At 49.1% G+C, this 19,953-nt stretch overlaps 1 protein-coding gene across 1 annotated transcript in view; it reads right to left on the bottom strand.

Moving 5' to 3' along the window:
- The window catches only part of SLIT3 (slit guidance ligand 3), a 725,929-nt gene that overhangs the window by 116,650 nt on the left and 589,326 nt on the right, over positions 1-19,953 (bottom strand). Inside the window, exons 11-13 of the mRNA XM_055421786.2 lie at positions 19,523-19,594; positions 15,873-15,944; positions 915-1,058 (exon numbers count right to left, since the gene is read on the bottom strand). Coding sequence (XP_055277761.2) covers positions 915-1,058; positions 15,873-15,944; positions 19,523-19,594 — 288 coding nt within the window. The remainder of the gene's footprint in view (positions 1-914; positions 1,059-15,872; positions 15,945-19,522; positions 19,595-19,953) is intronic.

The following is a 19,953-nucleotide window of genomic DNA, read 5'->3' as shown; positions in this document are numbered from 1 at the left end:
AAACTCTCCACGGGGCCGCGGGGTGCTCAGCACGTGGTCGGGCTTCAGTGTGCGGCGGCTGTCCTTACTCTCTATGGCTCCTGTCTCTGGCTCCAGGGGCAGTAAGTGCTAGATGACTCAAAAGGCCTCCAGAAACCCCCGGGATTGCCGTCAGGCCTGGCGTTGGGGCGAGGTCTAAGCTGAGGGGTGGAGCCATCAGAAACACAGGCTGAGATCTGTACTCAGGTGTCATCTGTCTAATGGAACTGTTTATGAACATCTGCCATTCTTGCCTGAAGAATTCCATGGGTGGAGGAGTCTGGTGGGCTATGGTCGCAAACAGTCAGACGTGACTAAAGCAACTTAGCACGCACGTGTGCCATGCTTGGAACTGAGGAACTCCTCTCAAAAGAGGGAGGTGAAATACCCCTGCATTCTGGTACAAAGTGCCTGTACCAGGCTTTGTAGTTTGTAAAGGGACAGGTTCTGGCAGGCAGGAATGAGGTTTCAGCAGAGACGGAGCCTGCTCAGAGAGAATACAGCACCCAGAGTGGTTAAGACAGCAGGTGAACCAGCCACTAGGCCTGGATTCAAATCCTGCTGCTGAGTCGCTGTGCAACCTTGAACAAGTTACCTCACCTCTCTGTACCTTGGTTTCCTAACACAGAACTGGGGCATCACAGTAGCACCTACCTCCTGGGGTTGTTGTGAGGCTTAGTGGTTTGGATACAGGGAAACCATCCTGTGGGGCAGTGGGCATGGCATGAGTGCTCAGGACAGGCCCGCTAGCGCTGTTACTAGCGCTTTACTCAGGCTGTAGGCTCTGGGGCTCCTCTGGGACATGCCCACTCTGCCAGGGTTGTGAGTGCTCTCTGGGACTGGTGTTCGGGGCCGTCAGTGGCCTGGGCCTGTGCTGGCACTCCTGACATACTCACAGTGTCTGGATGGCCTGCAGAGGGGCAAAGAGCCCCTTGCTGATGGTCTGCAGCTTGTTGTCGTACAGGGAGAGTAGGCTGAGGCTCTGCAGGTCCTGGAACGTGTTCACCCGCAGGCAGTTGATCTTGTTGGCATTGAGGAGGCTGCAGACAGAAGAGAGGCCACTGACTCCCTCATCCCGATGGGGCCTGCGGAGCAGGGGTGGGGCTGCCAGCCTCCCAGCACCCTCCTGACGGCCAGGCCCCCCTACCAGAGAAAGAGGGGACCTTCGGGCCTCTGGCCACGGGATTTCCTACCACACCCAGGCACTGGTAGCCATGTACCATGGATGCCGTGTGGCACACTGACCCCTTAAGCCTTCCCCTGCCCCCACGCCCTTGGAGGAAGACTGGAAATTGCACCCTGTGTGCTCCACTTTCTACTGTAGAAGGCAGAGCCTTCAGGTGTTAAAAATAAAAAAAAAAGAAATCTTTGGCACAATTGCTAGGAAGCTTTAGCTGACTGACTAAGAGGTAATTTTGATTCAGAAAATTCCTCCAAATTCTTTTGGATCACTGATCCCATTGGGAATCTGCTGAAAGCAATAGGTCATCCTATCAGAAAAAATTCAGCCATGGGTAGGCATGAGTGCACGCAGATACTCAGTCCCAATCTCTCTCTCTCACACACAAACATGGAAGGAGCCCTTGTTATTCTGCAAATATGCAAGTGTTCTGGTCCAGGCCTTCTGAACACGCTCTCTACCCCTTGCATCTGGAGACTCCTTCTCCTCCTCTGCATCTCAGCTCAGATGCCACCCCCTTAGTCGGGCCTACCCTGACCACCTCATCTCTACTATCATCTGTCATAACCCTGTTTATTCCCCTCACAGCCCTTCTCTCAACTTGTGATCAGAATATATTTGTTGTTCATCATTTGCCTCCTACTCAAGACAGTATACAAATGATATCTATTTTATTCTTCCCTTTCCTTTATTCCTAGTGCTTAGCCCCAGCATTTATTAAGAAACACACCCAGCTCCAGATGCAACTCCAGGGGGTCACAGTCATCTAAGGTGACACCATCCCCCAGGGTCAGCCATCCTATCCACAAGGGACCCCTCTTCTGCTCCGGCTTTAGTTCTTCAGAACCCTGCCCCCACCAAAAACAAACAAAGCCATAAAAGAAAGCTTTCTGGCAAAAGGCTGGCCCAGCATGAGTGAAGCCTTGAGGGTTACAGGAGTGTTTTCCAGGATGCAGCTGTCAAGGCAAGCACTTTGGGTCCTAAAAACCCTTTATGATCCTAGACTGATGAGCTGTGCCCTTCAAACTCATGTGAAACTATTTCTCACTCACTCTTGAATGAAAGTGAGGGGCTACTAAACTAATCAGCAAAAATCTTGAACTGTAAAATTTTCTCTTTTCAACACTGGCTCAGAGCTTCTGTCCTGGGGAAGGACACAAGAGATACACCACGGCTGGCTTGCCTCCAGAGTTCCTGGTACCAAGGTCCAGAAGACTGGAGTTGGTAATGGAGGGGCTGCCGTGGGAGCTCAGCCATCCAGGCCACCTCTCCATGGCTGCAGCTCCATCCTCGCAGGGGCCCCTGAGCGTCCTGTGTGAGGCAGGCAGCTGCGCTGGTGACAAGAGGAGGAATTGCCTGTTTAATCTGGCCAATAATGGGGTCACACAGGTGGCCTGCTGCCTCGCGGTGGAGCAGAAAGCTCACATTACTAGAAGACTTTTCATGTTCCCAACGCGCTTTCCTGACATTCTGTTATTCTTACAGTCACCTGGGCAGAGGGGCAGAGCCAGCTCACATGCTACAGGTGAGGAAACTGAGGCTGAGAGTTGGGGGAGAGAAAGGGGAGTGTGCTGGAAGCAGTTATGGTAACTGAGGTCTCTGGAGGATTTCTTTCTTCTTTGAGTGCTTTATCTACCCCGTCCATCTGTCTATCCATTTGTAGCAATTTCTCCCCAAGAAATTCCTATGCTTGTATATTAAATTTTACTCAAAGTGACTCCATTTGTCGGGGGGTGGTGGTGGTATTCCAAGGAGGATGCTGTGGAACAGAGAAACAGGGAGAAAACAGAGTCCAATAGGGCTAAACCCCTATGAGTCAGGAATAGATGCTTCACACAACTGTTTTTTGGTTTTCTTGTTAAGAAGAAAAATAAAGTAAGTGGTAAATGATTTGTTGCAAAGCTTGGTGTTCAGAGGCTTTTGAGGGAAGTACTGAACGAGGTACAGAGGCCAGATCAGAGGTGCTGATCTCATGACCTAAGGGCAGAATCCTCTCTGCAGCATCCTGCAACACGCCACGTGCAGCTCTTCCTGCAGCCCTCCCAGTGTGCTGAAGGTGGGGACAAAACTACCGTGCGGTGTCACCTCACAGCAGTCAGAATGGCCATCACTGAAAAGTCTATAAATAACAAACGCTGGAGAAAGTTGGAGAAGGGGGGTCTTCCTGCGCTGTTGGTGGGAGTGGGAACTGGCGCAGCAGCTGTGGGGACAGCAAGTAGGTGCCTCGAAAAGCTACAAACAGAACGGCCATGTGATCCAGCAATCCCACTCCTGGACACGTGTCCGGACAGAGCGTGCAAGGACACACGCCCCCTACCGTTCATGAGGCATTATTTACAACAGCCAGCACATGGCGGCAACCCGAATGGGCCTCAGCAGATGAAGGGTGACAATGTGGTGTCTACATATATTTATCCAGTGAAACATCCCTCAGTCAGAACAGAACGAATCATGCCACTGGCAGCAATGTGGATGGACCTAGAGACTGTCGTACTAAGTGAAGTTAGCTGGACAGAGAAAGATAAAACTATGACATTACTGATGTATGGAATCTAAAATATATACAAATGAACTTATTTACAAGACAGAAACAGACTCAGACAGAGAGCAAACTTATGGTTATAAAAAGGGAAAGTGGGGTGCAGACTGATAAACTAAGAGTTTGGGATTAGCAGATACCAACTACTGTATATAAAACAGATAAACAACAAGGTCCTATAGCACAGGGAACTATATTCAATATCTTGAAACAAATTATAATGGAAAAGAACATGAGAAAGACCATATGCGCACACACACACACACACACTCACGCGTGTGTAACTGAATCACTTTGCTGTGCAACAGAAACAAACACAACGCTGTAAAGTAACTATATTTTAATAAAAAATCTGGATATTTCTGTCTCTCTCTCTGTCACAGACACACACAGAACATAAAAGATTTTTATTTTCTCCTGGAAAAAAAACAAAACAGCTGCTCTGGTCACACTGGGTCTCCTGGAGGCAGTCACAGAGCAGCCGCCCTCTTTAGACAAGACATGCGCTCCATGTGCCACCGTCCTCACTGTCCCGAGTGCTTGCCCCTCGCAAGTGGACTGATGCTGAAGCTGAAGCTCTGAGACTTTGGCCACGTAATGTGAAGAGCCGACTCATTGGAAAAGACCCTGATGCTGGGAAAGATTGAAGGCAGGACAATAGGCAGGCAGAGGATGAGATGGTTATATAGCATCACGGACTCAATGGACATGAATTTGAGCAACCGCTGGGAGATAGTGGAGGACAGAGGAGTCTGGCGTGCTGCAGTCCATGGAGTCTCAAAGAGCTGGACATGACTTAGCAGCTGAACAACAACAGCAACAACAACTCAAGCTTATTCTCCCTACCTTGTCTGAGTAGGAACTGAAATTGGAGACCCGAGGGCAGACTCACAAAGCCAAACTGCAGAACTCGGTTCTGGGGAATGCTAGACACCAGATAAGGGGCGTGGCCACAGGGAGAGTGGAGTGGTGCTCTGATCCGCCTTGAAAGGGCATCCAGACTGCAAGCCACTCTGGCAACGCTCCTCACCCATCAGGACTATCAAGGCTTCCTGTTTTGATCCAGATGCTTTCTTGTTCCCCATTGCTCCTAGATCTCTCAGTATGGGATGCTATCGCAAAGATGGAAGGCATCAAAACAACCCGGGCTGGCACAATTAGGAGGCAAAGATAGCGCGTGCAGCAGAGGCAGAAAGAAACACAGAAGGGCAGTGCCTCCGGGTCACTTATTCTCTCCCAGGAGCACTTGGCTCCCTAAAGCAAGACACAAAGGTGCTTATCCAGATTTAGATGCCCAGGACCGCCTCACTGATCCCCAGCACCAGCAACATCTAATAGCCTGTCCTTCTGTCCCATCTCCTCTGGGAGGAAGGTTGGCAGCTACTCAGCTCAGTCTGGCTTCCATAAAAGGATCTCTGAGCTATCTGGTACAAGGACAAGAGCTGCAGGGGAATTAAAAAAAACAACAAACACCCTAAAAACACTAAATAAAAAAACCCACCCTATGATGGAGCAAAGAGACAGTAAATAACTATTTGAAATGGGGTTCAGCAATTCTGTAAGAAGTTCGAAACACAAGACTTCTCCTTCTTTCAGTGGAGGGATTGATTCTTGTCTCTTCCTCCATCAAGGCAGCTGCATCTGTCCCCGTTCACCCCACTTTGAGGAGCAGTGGTATACCACTGTGCAAATTAATAATAATGTCGCATTGTCTGGAGAGACCTCAGCTTTGTGAGCAGCCCTGTGTGAAAGGTTCTCCAAAGCACTTTTCAGGCAGTTTCCTTTCATCCTCACGGTAACACTGAGATTGTCCTCATTTTGGGGGTTGAAGAAATTGAGAGTCAGAATGGTGGTGGATTTAACCAAGGTGACAGTGAAGCTCCAGTCTACCTGAGCGCAAAGTTCATCTCTCACCCACCATACGGAGAGAAAAATCCGTATTCTGCCCCCTCTACTTGGTGGAAGGTGTTCCCTGTCCCTGGGGAGCTATTTTTGCTAGCTTGGGAATGCACCTGGGCACACTTCAGGTTGATGGAGGTCTGGCCGGGTCTGGAAGACTGCTTGCCTCTTGGCTGTGCAGAGGCATCAGGAGTCCCGCTGGCTGTTAGGGAGGATCCGGCCCCAGGTGGGTGGGATGGGATGCCCTCTGAAAGGCTCACTAAACTTCCATGGGCACGACGGCAGGCTCGTCCCTGAGTGGCCTGCACCTGTGCAAAGCAGGGTCTCAGCCTTCAGAGCCCACTGAGTAATGCTGACTGGGGAGCTGGTGTGCTTGGCCCTGTACTCCCCTCACCCCGAATTCCCACACGAGGCAGACCAGGGGACAGTGATGATGCAGAGACAACAGCAGCCCTTACGCAAGATGGGACGCTCCAGTCCACCTCATGAAGGAGACCACCTGGTATTCAGGGTCCACATTCTGATCCCCAGCGGGTCTCAGCGTGATGGCCTGCTGGAACCAGCGAGGGGGAGGGGCTGGACGTATATTCTGTTCACAAGTACTTCCCCAGAAGTAGATCCAACCATCTATCGGGGCCATTTGCTTCCAGACCCACCTCCCAAAGGAGGTCATGTAAACAGGAAAGAGATGGAGGTTGGTGGGGAGGAGGGGTTGAGATGATCCGGTCAGGTGAACCTGGGGCCACGTGACCTAACAGGTAATAAACACTACGTGTGGCCGGGCACTCTCCCAGCCCTTTACAAATATTAACTTGCTGAATCTCCCGACAGCGTCAAGAGGTAAGTGCCCCCTCCGTGCGACAGATGATGCCTCTGGCACACAAGGTTTAAGTACCTTTGACTGAAGTGGCACAACTAGCAAGTGGCAGGTCAAGATTTGGATCCATGCTATTTTAGGTCAAAGACTGCTCCTACTCCGACTGTGGGAAGTGCCTGAAGCTTACAGGAGGAGGTGGAAGTAGGTTTTTTTTGTAGCCACTCCCGTTAACTTAGTGATGATTCTACAATGAAATGAAAGCACAGAGCCCTGCTCCACTCAGAGGAGATCAAGGAGAGTGGAGCACGCACACATGCCCTTCTAACTGTATGTCTAACCATTCGCTCTGTGAGGCACTCTGCCACCCCCCTCTGCACCGAGCATTTTCAGCTTCCACATATGTTCCATGTCAAGAGGTATTAGCACTCAGCCCGTTGACTAACGAACCTAACAATGCTGTTGAGAGATTATCCTTTCCAGGAGTTGTTGCCTTCAGAAAAAGCAAGGTGGGCGACAGAAGCCATGGAGAGTGTCAGAGCTGGAGTGTGGGGTGGAGAGAAGTGGGGATAAAATATCCAGAGTCCTCAGTCTGGGCTGAGGAAGGGCCCCTGCCTCCTTGCCTGCTGCAGGAGCAGCCCAGGCTCGACCGGAAGAATCCCAGGGGCTGCCATCACTCACAGCAGCTTTTAGCCTCCTCCACTCAGGGTCCAGGTAATAGGAGGAGATGGGCCACAGAAGGGAAGTGAGGTTCACCCTGACCCCCACTCCCAGTCTCCCTAAAGAGGCCACATGTTCAGGGTTCACTAGCAGCAGCTGTTCTTTCTCACGACTGGCTCTGCTCCTGTCTCTGGTTCCAGGGGCAGTGATGGGGCAGAGAACCACTGAGGCCCCTTTAGCTACTGTGCTTGCCCATACCCCCTCCTCCATTAAGATTCCCCTGAGCTTACAGCCTTTGCCACGAGGCTGAGAAAACACCAACATCTGGAGTCAGGTTTAATGATAAATTGCATCAAAATCACCTTGGCAACACCAGTGGTTCACACGTTGATTCAGTGGCCTGAGCTCTCATTTGAATGACATTTATATTCTCCACATCTGCCCACACGTCTGCGGAAGACAGCAATTTTAGGCTATTCTTCCTACTTATACTGTGTTTGTCTGCAAATGCCAAAAGCATAATGCAAACCCTGATGCACAAGGTGTTCTTAGGAAACTGGTGTCAATAAAGAGGGTAACGGCCACTTCCTGGAGAATAAGTGAAGCCCTCCCGGGAAAGACCACAGGACAGGATGAGCCCAGATTCCTGCCAGGAACCTGGGCGCTTCATAGAACCTCCTTTTCTTAAAATGAGGCTGGGAGCGGGGCGCACGGTCAGTTTCTGTTTCATAAACACTCAGATGTTTATCATGCCAAGGAGGGAAAGGATGGTACCGACAACCTCAGGGCATAACCCTTTCTCTGCCTCCTCCAGTAGGGGGCTCATTTTTCAAAAATAGGTTACAGGGTACATGCCCAGTGGTGGGATTGCTGGGTCATACAGAGATGTGGATGGACCTAGAGTCTGTCATACAGAATGAAGTAAGTCAGAAAGAGAAAAACAAATACCGCGTCTTAATGCATATAAATGGAATCTAGAAAAAAATGGTACAGATGAACCTATTTCCAGGGCAGGAAAAGAGATGCAGACATAGAGAATGGATATGCGGACACAGTGGGGGTAGGAGAGGGTGGGAAGAATTGGGAGATTAGAATTGACACGTCTATGCGCATGCATGCTAAGTCACTTTAGTCATGTCCGAGCTTTAGTCGTGTCCTACTCTTTGCGACCTTATGAACTGCAGCCCACCAGGCTTCTCTGTCCATGGGATTCTCCAGGCGTGAATCCTGGAGTGGGTTGTCATACCCTTCTCCAGGGGATCTTCACAACTCAGGGATCCAACCCACGTCTCCCGCATTGGCAGGCGGGTTCTTTAGCACTGAGCCATCCGGGGAGCCCCGGACACGCATACGCTGCACTACGAAGACAGACGGCTAGTGGGACGCTGCTAAGAGCACGGAGAGCTCAGGCGTGGGCGGGGATAACCTGGAGGGGCGGGGTGGGTGGGGTGAGGTTCAAGAGGGAGGGGATATATGTACACATACAGCTGAGTCACTTCATTGTACAGCGGAAACTAACACCACAATGTAAAGCAATTATATTCCAATAAAAAAAGGAATGGGTTGCAAAGGCTCTTTGTTATGAAAACAAAAATTCACTGTGTGTCCCTGTGAGTATTTCTCACTATTAAGCACTGGCATAAACTGTTAGTGAGGATGCCAATTAGGGGAGCCATTCTGGACCCCTGATTAAGCTGCAGTATTTAGAGTTGACCCCCTTGTATCTTCTCTTTTAAAATTTTTTCTTTAGAATTAACCTTCTGCCATCCGAAAGCTCTTTATCTACTAAGTGTAATAAGGGCCGCTCTCTTGCTTAGAATAAACATGCTCTCATCCCTCCCATATGAAACATGAGGGATTTATTTTGACCTTTGGTAACCTCCTGAGGCTTTCCAGGTGGCTCAGTGGGTAAAGAACCTGCCTGCAATGCATGAGACACTGGAGATGCGGGTTCAATCCCTAGGCTGGGAAGATCGTCTGGAGGAGGAAATGGCAACCCACTCTAGCATTTTTTCCTGGGAAATCCCATGGACAAAGAACCCTGGTGGATTACAGTCCATGGGGTCCCAAAGAATCAGACACGACTGAGCATGCACGCAAGGCAACCAGAGGGAAGCTGAGATACTGACAAATCAGACAAGGGAGCCAGCACCTGCTCTCAGGAGATGGAGGGCTTGTGTGATCTGGCTTGCTCCTTTCTTCCCCAGTAGCTACTAGGGTCACACTTGCCTATCTGGTTGCCACCTGATTCTGAATCAGTCCTTTAAGAGGGATAAACCCTTGAAGAAGGATAAACCATTCACTCAATGACCAAAGCATGGAATGATTCCAGAATTTAAGTCTCCCTAAGAGACAGCTTCCCTTAGGAAGCTCCAGATACACAAGAGAGGGGAGAATTCCTCCCTCAAGAATGCATGACGGGGCTTCCCTGGTGACTCAGTGGTAAAGAATTCGCCTGCCAATGCATAAGTCGTGGGTTCAATCCCTGATCCAAGAAGAATCCACATGCTTCAGAGCAACCAAGTCCATGGGACACAACTACTAACCCATAAGCTGCAACTATGGAAGCCCGTGCGCCCCGGAGCCTGTGCCCTGCAGCGAGAGGAAGCCTGCGCGCAGCAAGGAAGGCCCAGCGCAGCCAAAGCAGACGGTGCCTGACAGGCTTTCCAGGCCAAGACTCCACATTCCCAGTGAAGCAGGCCTGGGTGTGACCCCTGGTCATGCTGGAGAAGACTCCCGAGAGTCCCCTGGACAGCAAGGAGATCAAACGAGCCATTAGTAAAGGAAATCAGTCCTGAATATTCACTGGAAGGACTGATGCTGAAGCTGAAGCGCCAATACTTTGGCCACCTGATGCAAAGAGTTGACTCATTGGAAAAGACCCTGATGCTGGGAGGGATTGGGGGCGGGAGGAGAAGGGGACAACAGAGGATGAGATGGTTGATGGCATCACTGACTCAATGGACATGAGTCTGAGCAAACTCTGGGAGACAGTGAAGGACGGGGAAGCCTGGCGTGCTGCAGTCCATGGGGTCACAAAGAGTGGGACACGGCTTAGCAGCTGATCAACAGTAACAGGGAACCAGGCTCCCAAGAGTTCTAATGCCACAACTAAAGACCCCAGTGCCTCAGTGAGGTGCTGCACTCGGCAGCAACGATCTCGCTGCAACGAAGACCTGGCGCAAACAAGCAAATTAAAGAAATAATAATAGGAAACACATAAATAAAGGGACGCGGTACAAAGTGAGTCTGCTTCTGCTTCTGGAGAGAACTCTCAGCATCTCACCTCAGCCCAGTCTTTAAAAACAAGCAGCTTCTGGACTGCCCTCTCACTGAGTTCGGGGCAAACTTCAGTGGGGATGAGGACAGTGAACTCGAGGAAGTGCCACAGGAGACAGAGGGCCCATGGTTTAGACTGAGGCTAACAAGAGGAGCTGAGTAACTGTCAGTTCTATGGTACTTCCTCCTTGGCTTGAGCCAGTGAGGAATTCTTGTTTTGTGTATCGCCAAACTAGCTCTGCAGATTGGCCCACGACTGGGTCAGACGCAGATGTCTGGCAGGGACTCCACGTTCAGAGTGCTCGGGTTCCAATGCTCCATCACTTACACACTGAGAGACCATGGCCAAGCACCTACGTCATCAGTTGCTGAGTTTCTTCATCTGTAAAATGAGCCTCTCAACAGTGCCTTCCTCTTGGCATGGTTGTAAAGGTCAGATGAGGTGATGTACATGAAATTGCTTAGCACAGGTTCTGGAGCATCTTAAGTCTTCAATAAATGTTAGCTGCTATTAGCAGCAGTAGCTATACTAGTGAAATAGCGGTGAGGGGAAGTGAGCTATAGGGAGTTAAGTCTTGCTCACTGCCCTGTAACTGGCAGGTTGCTTGGAAAACTCCAAGACCCTTCAATGGTCTTGTCTGCCTTCCAAGAATATCAAACAACAGGTGCCTGGGTTGTCTTAACTTCTCCCAGCCCCAAGACAGTCTGGCAGATTTAACATCGACTGGAGTCAGGATTTATATGAAAGCTTCCACCTCAAATGACTGCCCACCCTACCTGAGTGCCTCTGCCTTCTGGGCCGTGCAATCAGTGAGCACTGACTGAACGCGCTGACCCCTGGGGGAGCTGTAACACTGCAGCCTGATACCGCCCATCCAAGGAAGAGGTGACGGCTCTGGAGACATGCTCGCTGCTTGCTTCCCTGTGTTAGGGAGGGCCAACTCCTGAGCTGCAAAGTCACAAATCTGGGGGCATTTTGGCTGGACACACACTCAGGATCACAATCTCCAGGAGCCCAGGAGCCCAGGGGCCAGGGCGGGCAGGGGAGTGGTGACGATCTAAGCCTTCACACCAAGTTTCCAGTGATAAAGAGGGTGGATGAAGCCTGGGAGAAGAGGACAGGTCACTTCTCAGGTGATCAGAGTTGGGAGTACACATCCAGGGGCATGTCCTGTCCTAACTGTGATTCTGAGATGTCTCCATGTGGGAAGTTGCAGTTCTCCGCAGCTTACAACGGAATCTCTCAACACACTTCTTGCCCAACTGGGCCCCTGACTTGCATCCTAGCAGCCTGTTTCAAGGAAGAAAGCTGGTAGATTTGTTCACACTCTCAAAGATCATAAGGGTTGTTACAACTAAACAACAAATGTGTGTTTATACAGATGAAAGTCTGTACTTTTAGGTCTGGAGTCAGTATTTATGCAGATGGAAGTCTGCAGGAACTGAACCTTTTAGGATTAATTATGGGGAGACATACTATTTTCAAACACGTGAAGAATATGAGAAGGGCTTTTTCTGAGTTTTGCTGAAGCCATGACTGAAGTTTAGTATAAGAAATAGCTAGAGTCCCTTTGCCGTCCACCTGAAACTGTCACAACATTGCTAATCAGTTATACTCCAATATAAAATGCAAAGTTAAAAAAAGAGAAAGCACTTCCTGACCTTTTCAGTACACCGAGAGAATTCACCACGGAAACCATCAGCACAAGAGCAGCAGGGTTTGTGCCAGCGTGTGCGGGACGGGATTCTACACCAGCTGGGTGAGAAGCTGTCCGGGAAGTGCTGAAGATTTTGGAACTCCAGCTAAAGGAGGTGACTCTTGCGAGGCTGACACCCAGAAGACAGGGTATTGGACTTGCGGTCCCTTCCCAGGGCTGATGAAGCTTGTTCATGGAGACCTGTTTGCTGCAGCCTCTGACAAACTCTGAGGACTGAATTTCCCATTGGAGTTGGCCGTCTGCCTGAAGAAACAGGGCATGAAGGTGACCCAGGAGGGATGGGTACCTAACAGGCTGGCCTAGTGCAGTAGGATGGCTGGGAAGTTTAGAGACACAGGGAAAGAGGGGATGGGCAGGCAGGACAACCAACTGCAACACGCCTGCTTTGTTCTGGGTTGCGTCTGAACTCTGCTTCTTGCAATACAGGGTGCTGGTAATGGACCTCGATGCTGTCTCGTGTCTACAGTCATCTGTTTACTCTAATTCGATGTGCACAACATGAACAGTACGGGCACGTGGAGTTCATAAAGCAGTGCCAGCTATATTTAAAACGCTTAACCAACAAGGTCGCACTATAGCACAAAGAATTCTGCTCATTGTTATGTGGCAGCCTGGTTTCAAAGGGAGTTTGGGGGAGAATGGATACATCTATTTGTATGGCTGAGTTCCTCTGTTGTCCACCTGAAACTATCACAACATTGTTAACCAGCTACACCCCAATATAAAACAAAAAGTTGTTTTTTTTTTTAAAGTGCCAGAAAGGAAACATCCAAGATCATTTTGGGTGACAGAGACAGCTTGGCTTTATGCTGTTGTTTTTTAGTCACTAAGTTGTGTTTGACTCTTTGTGATCCCATGGACTGCAACTTCCAGGCTTCCCTGTCTTTCACTATCTCCTGGAGTTTGCTCAAACTCATGTCCGTTGAGTCAATGATGCTGTCCAACCATCTCATCCTCTGTCGCCCCTTTCTCCTCCTGCCCTCAACCTTTCCCACCATCAGGGTCTTTTCCAATGAGTTGGCTCTTCACATCAGATGGCCAAAGTAATGGAGCTTCAGCTTCAGCATCAGTTCTTCCAATGAATATAGTTGCTTTGTGATGCAACCATAGTTTGAGAGATGGCGAGAGAAGAAAAAACACAAAACCCTTGCAGAAAGCTTTCAAGTCAAAGGAAAGGAAATTTCCCAGACTAGCAGGATATTCTAATCAGAGCCTTCTTATCAAAATGTCTCCAGTCTAACAAGGAGAAATCCAATCTACCGAGGGAACGCTACATTAGATCTAATCAGATTGTGCTTTCTAATTGCTCAACACCAGGTCAGAGCCCAGTGATGGCTACAGTTGCTGGTTCTTTCTGGAAAGTGAGTAACTTGAGTTGTGTCAACTCTTGGTCTCAAGAGAAGGGGAAAACTTTGTCTCCCAGATATTCAACTCTATCGGCTCAAACTAGCAAGACGCAACCAGAGTTTTTTTCCTGGCCCATGCAAAGCTCTAGTCATCTTATGACTGCTGTCAGCTGGGAGCAGGAATCTATTTCCTTTTTTAAAAAACATGCATTCAGGACTTCCTTGATGGTCCAGTGGTTAAGAATCTGCTTTCCAATGCAGGGGATGGGGGTTTGGTCCATGATCAGGGAACTAAGACCCCACGTGCTGTAGGGCAACCAAGCTCAGGCACCAGGACCAGAGGGAAGCCCACACACAGCAATGAAACTCCTTAGTGCTGCACCCGAGAGCTGACACAGCCAGATAAAGCAGCAGATACATAAATAGAGCGAACGGCAAGAAACACAGCCCCCCGAACATGCGTTTATGATCTTTTGCTCTATGCCCTGCACCGTGCTAGGCACTTTGATGCATGCTATGTTTCTCCTTATGCCTACAAGGGCGTATAGCTTTCAACAATCAAAACATGACTGTAAAAGGATATTTACCCCAGCCCAGTCAAACACAATGCCTCCGAATCTCCATCTAGGCCATCCTATTGTTATCTTCTGGCAGGGGATTAATAGGTACAGTCAACTGGCCTTCTGCTGGCAGTTATAACTTAGATTTTCTTTGCTCCAAGCAAAGAATACCATCTGTGAACCCCCCCAGCTCCCTGCAGAGCCCTGACATGTCATTCTAACAAATAGCCACAAAGGCCCACCTAGGACTGCGGCCCTTGAACACTGATAGGTACCCGGAGCAACACAGAGGGAGACAGACATGGAGACAGAGGTGAAGGGGCTGGACCAAGAAGAAGCAGAGAAAAGGACACAGAACTTTCTTTCTCTGGCTTTCCTCTTCACGGAAACAAGCCTGCCCAGTGCTGTGATGGATGCACTGCCTGAAAACTAGCTGGCCACCCCATCCAGGCGTGATTCATGTGCAGATACTGTCTGAGGAGACTGTCCAGGGCTGAGTCTTACAGGGCACAGAAAGGGTAGACAGCAGAGATGTGGGAAGAAACGGCTAAAGGAAAAGCCTCACTTCCTTCTTCTTGAAGAGTCTTGGGCATCCCTGGGTGAGATGCACTGTGGACCTTCTTCTATCCACCCTTGCTCCTGACTACCCACCCATCCAGAGATAAAACTTGACTACATTGTCAGCAAGCTCGTGATGGAGCTTCACTTAACTGCACATGGGAGGCAGGAAGGGCCCAGGCCCCTTCTGTAAGGGGCCTGCGACTTGAAGGTGATTTTACAAGGGCACATGTATGAGTGCGCGCGCGCATACACACACACACACACACACACACACACACACACACAAACACACACACTCATCTGTACTCAGATTCATGCCTCTGGTAATATGCATCTTGTGCTATTCAGAGGTGTGGGGGCCTTCTGAGCCATAGGACCACGTAAGCTCTTCTCCAGCTTTCACACCTATTTTCTGTGTGATTGAGGGCAAGTCATTTACCTCTCTGAAACTTGGTACTGTCCATTGCTCACAGGATACTCAAGATCATTTCCTAATACCAATAGGAATTATGATGTGCAGACATGGATGTGTGCATGTGTACATACACGTGTACACACACACACACTTCCCACACCCACAGTACATACGTGTAGATGCTATGACTACCTCATCACAAACCAGAGATGATTCTAGCCTGATCATAAAATCTTAAAATACAAAATGAGCTGAATTCCTTTCCTTGCCTCTCCACATCAGAGTTCACTTACTTTCTTCAAACATTTAAGCTCAAATGACCAGAATGAAATAAATGCAAATAAATAGTCCCAGAGCTTAAAATTTGAGGCAAGAAATCCTCCTTTAAATTAAATAAACACTTCCCCTCTCAGCCATATCTTTCCCAGATAGAGTCCCAACAGTGACTGATCATGCTCCTAGTTATTTCTCTGCCCCACCCCTACCTCCTTCAAGGTCACATGTCTACTGTCAGCTCTGCTTCAGCTTTAGTATTGGAATACAGTGTATGAACATATTAGTTCCCTAAATTCTGAGCGTTATTGCGGGATTCAACTCTGGCTTAATTTCTAGCCCCCCAAGCCTGAGGGTAGTGATTTTAGGTTGGGTCAGGCTCCCAAGCGGCATCACCTAGCTTGTTTACACTGACTTTAGCCTTCCTTTGCCAACTCCCTGGCTCTCTTTCCACCAACATGAGGCGGTGGAGGTGAGGGGTGGATAGCTCAAAACAATTTCTTTTTTCCTTTTAATGAGCACAAAGTCAAAAGAAAAACTCTACAGAGCATAGCTCAAAGTTTGCAGAAAAGAGCCTGTAAACAGTTCTAGAGACAAAGTTCCTACTCACAGCAGCTGTAGGGACACCAGCCCATCAAACAGTCCCTTGGCAATCTCCGTGATCTTGTTCCCGTAGAGCACCCTGGAAAAGAGCAGAGGGGACAGTGGTCACTGCGGATGAGAGGCCACTGTCACCCCTTCACGCAGGAGGTCACCACCTGGGCCCACTCCGGTGGCATCTCAGCACTGCCTTCCCCAGCTCGCCTCTTCCCTCCTCCTCACCAGTGAGACAGCGGGCTCACACCTCTGAGGCTGGAGGGGCAGGCCGTCTGAGAGGCGAGGAGGAAAGGACTCCATCCTAATCTCCTCCTGGGCAGCCCCACTCAATAAGTAATCCACAATAGGAAGACACAGTTCCTTTGTGGTGTCTCCTGGAGCTGCTAATATGACTCACACCCTGGCAATAAATAAGACGTGTGGGAAGCCAGCCAGCCCTGTGTTTTCTTGTCTTCAATGGGTATTGATCAGGCTGAGCCCAGCCTACAGAATGTTTCCTTTTAATATCCTGTTGCATCCTAAGGAATTCCTGGACTGAGTCCTTTAATCATCCATCTAGACAGGGCTTTGGATATCTGGGGTCCTACCCAGATGGCTCAAGGACTGCTGAGTCAAGGAGCGGCTCTTTGGAAAAACTAGGGAGCAAGGAACTGTTATTGCAGTAATAGCAGCTTCTACATTCCAGCCTCTTTTTTTCTATTCTCTGAGCTCCAGGAACCAAGGAATTCTTTTTACCCTTCTCTCTTCCAGCCTACGGAGTCCCTCACACTGGGTCTCCTATTCAAGGCCTGCTCTCTGGTGACTTCTGACGCACCAGAAGTGCGGGGCTGAGTCTGGCTCTTCCATAGACACTGCTGGCTTCTCTCTGCTCTCATCCATGGCACAGACTTTGATGATCTCTTGAGTCCGGCCTCCTCTGAGATAGAGGGAACTTAGCTAAGATTTTTTTAAAAAAATGTTTCCCTCTTGAGGCCTGGAGCACACTGAGTTAACCTAAGATGTGATTCCCGCTCAGACTGCAAATCCAGGCTGTGACGTGTCTTTGAGGAGGCAAAATATTAGCATGAGGAAATGGTAAATGGGCGTGATAAACCCACCCCACCATTTTCCAGACACCACGAGGACAGAGTGTAAGTGTCCTGCTCAGCCTGCGGGTGTGTTTCATTAATGTTCCAGCAAATTAATGACTAAATAAAGGTCAGCATGATGGCTCAGGCTCCCATTTGTAATTCATATGACGGTCTCACTGCTCACTGTGCCAGTGCATTTGTGTCACTGTCTGCTCGGCTTGGTGGAAGGCGGACCCTCCAGTGCAGCAGAGGCTCGTGGGATGACGGGCAGGGTAGGGAAAGGGGGTCCTCTAATCACAGGTCCATGCGGGGTATGCCTAAGCCTCAGTGGGTCGAAGCCACTTTCTGGCGGCTGATGTGGGCTGTAGTCTATGTGGGGCCCTCTGGGCATAGACCTATCTGCCTGTACCCTCAGCTCTTTCCTGGACTTCCCTTCCCACCTTTCAGATCTGGGCTTAAACACCTTGTCCTTGGAAGGTTCTCCTGAATATTTCAGTCAACATTTTCTTTCTGCATTTGATTTCTTAAGTAACAATTTACATACATTAAGTTAGTCATTTTCTATCACCTATTTTTATTACCTCATCCCTTTTCATTATGTCATATTATTATACATTTATTTATTTTAAACGTTTTCTGTGTCTCCTCTACAGCCCCCTTTAACAGAGTAACAGACTCCATGTGTGTGATGACATCATGCGGTTGTTCATGGCTGGGTCCCCAGAGCTGAAAACTGAGCAGGATCTAACGCTGTGAGTGCCTGTTTGAGAGAAGAATGGACAGGACGGGGGAAGGTTTTCTTGCCCTTTGCTCTGGCCATTCCTCGCTCTGGGTAGGGTGTGCTGTTGTTCAAAGCTCCTTGAAGCCAAGACTTGTCTGTCCAGTTCACTGCCACATTCTCAGTACATGGTAAGCGTCTATAAAATGGGTGAGTGCACATACTGGGGATGAGAAGCACTTCACTTAAACAGCACCCTGATAGAGTTCAGAAGTAGCTAGTGGCATGCCAATTTCCCATTTGGCAGCCAGATTTTGAATTTCTTTTCCTGTAAGACAGGAAGCGTCTCACTGTCCTCAGCGGGTTCCCAGGCCCCAGCAAAGGGAAAGCAGACGGGGACAGGAGGGCGGGGGCAGGGAGAGGATCCCGGTGGCAGACGGCCACTCTCCCTCCTCCTCTGTGATCTTCAGCACAATAAGCAGACACTAATCTTACACACAATCCTGTCTTTGATATCCCAACCAGATGTTCTACCTGATAAATGAAACTAATTTACTCCACCAGCAGCAGGCAACAGCTGAATCAAGAGACCTCCCTGTCTCCAGCCCCTTCCCAGTGGGATAGGGCCAGGTGGGGGGAAATGTGTATCTTGTTACCTGCCCACTCATCAATTAAACAAATAGGCTGCACAGAGAGACAAAGCACAGACAGCTCGCTTCTGAGCATCCTTACCCTCGCCAGGTAGGGCAGGTCACCAAATAATACAAATATCAACTGATGACACCTTAGCCGTATCTTATACTTTTCACGGTGTCTCAGGATGCAGTATAGATGGGGATCAAGCGCATGGTTCTGGAGTCAGACTGCTTGGGTCTGAATCCTGCCTTTCTCACTTGTGACTGTGGACTCTGAGCATCCAAAGTTACGTTTGTTTATTCAACATGTCTTTTTTTTGGCACAATCACTACGTGCCGGGTATTGTGTGAGGCACCAGAGATTCAGCCAGGATCAAAAGAGACAAAAACATCTGTTTGCGTGGAGCTTAGATGACCCAGTTTCTTCAACCATTACAGACAGATGAGGACAGGTTTCATGTTTTGGGTCCTTGTGAGGATGAAGCTTGCAAGCCTCTGAGAAGGGTACCAGGTACACAGTGAGTGCTCAGTAAGTACTGCCAGGGATTGTTGGGGCTGTACTCATGAATGATTCCAGGCAGGAGAGGGGTCACTGTGCCATTCTGCCTGTGAGGGAACGTGCACACGAGACGCCAGTGATGGTGCTTGTGCCACAGGGCAAGTGGCCGGCAGGGTCAGAACTAAGCTCTGTGCCTTCCTGCCCCAGAGGGCCTCTGAGCCCCTGGCAGGCACAGCTTTGGTTCCATCCAGTAGCCTGCTTTCAGGTTTCAAAATCAAAGAAAGGCTTACAGGGTGGGGTTGATGCATTCTCAGAACAATAGCCACGAGATTGGTTTGGAGAAAAAGTCTTAAAATCAGAGGAAGAAAATGACATCCTCTCTAGACAAAGCCACATGCATGGAAAAAATGGGCATATGGTACTAATCACACATTACAATCCTCTCTCTCCATCTCCCTGGACAGTGCTGCTGAGGCGGGGGTATGCGGTTGGAGGAGAAGATGCGTTCGAATTAGAGGCCAATAACTGGGAAGGCTGCTGGGCATTTAATCAATACAAATAATGCATTTGGGTTGTAGAAATATTCCCCAAGATCTATTTCCCCTGAAGAAATAAATTTGTTTCTTTTACCAGGTTGCCACAAGTGTGTAAGGGAACATAAAACCTTGATAAACACCTCCTGGTAAATATGGATGCATCCCTCTCCCACCACCACTCCACATGCCTCTGCTCCCCACTTACAGTGACGTGAGCGACTTCAGACCCTGGAAGGCATCTGGAGCGATGTCCGAGATTTGATTCTTGCTGATGTCTCTGAAAAATTAACAGGAAAGTCTGAGAACACAGCTCAAAGGTATGATATGGCTATATCTGAGGGGTGGGCCAAGCATTACAGGTATGCAAAATGGTGAGGATGAATTAATCAGTCAATTTATTTATTTACAGTGCAAGAGCAGGGGCTTAAAGATCATTCAATTCAAAAGCCTCATGATAAAATGCACTATCTATGTGTATCGCTTTTCTTGGCTTTCAAAGAACGCTTACTCGCGGCACCTTGACTTTGACATATGGCCACGCACATGGCAGCCTTCGCTTTGAAGGTGGGGATGGCACCCAGTTAGATGAGGGCCTTATGGTAAGTTGCAGAACCAGGCAATTATAGCGTAAATGAA

This window comes from Moschus berezovskii, chromosome 18, assembly GCF_049115385.1.
Source record: "Moschus berezovskii isolate FMDL1 chromosome 18, NW_MosBer_1.0, whole genome shotgun sequence".
In the NCBI taxonomy this organism is placed as follows: domain Eukaryota; kingdom Metazoa; phylum Chordata; class Mammalia; order Artiodactyla; family Moschidae; genus Moschus; species Moschus berezovskii.
This window is presented reverse-complemented; position numbering and strand designations above follow the sequence as displayed.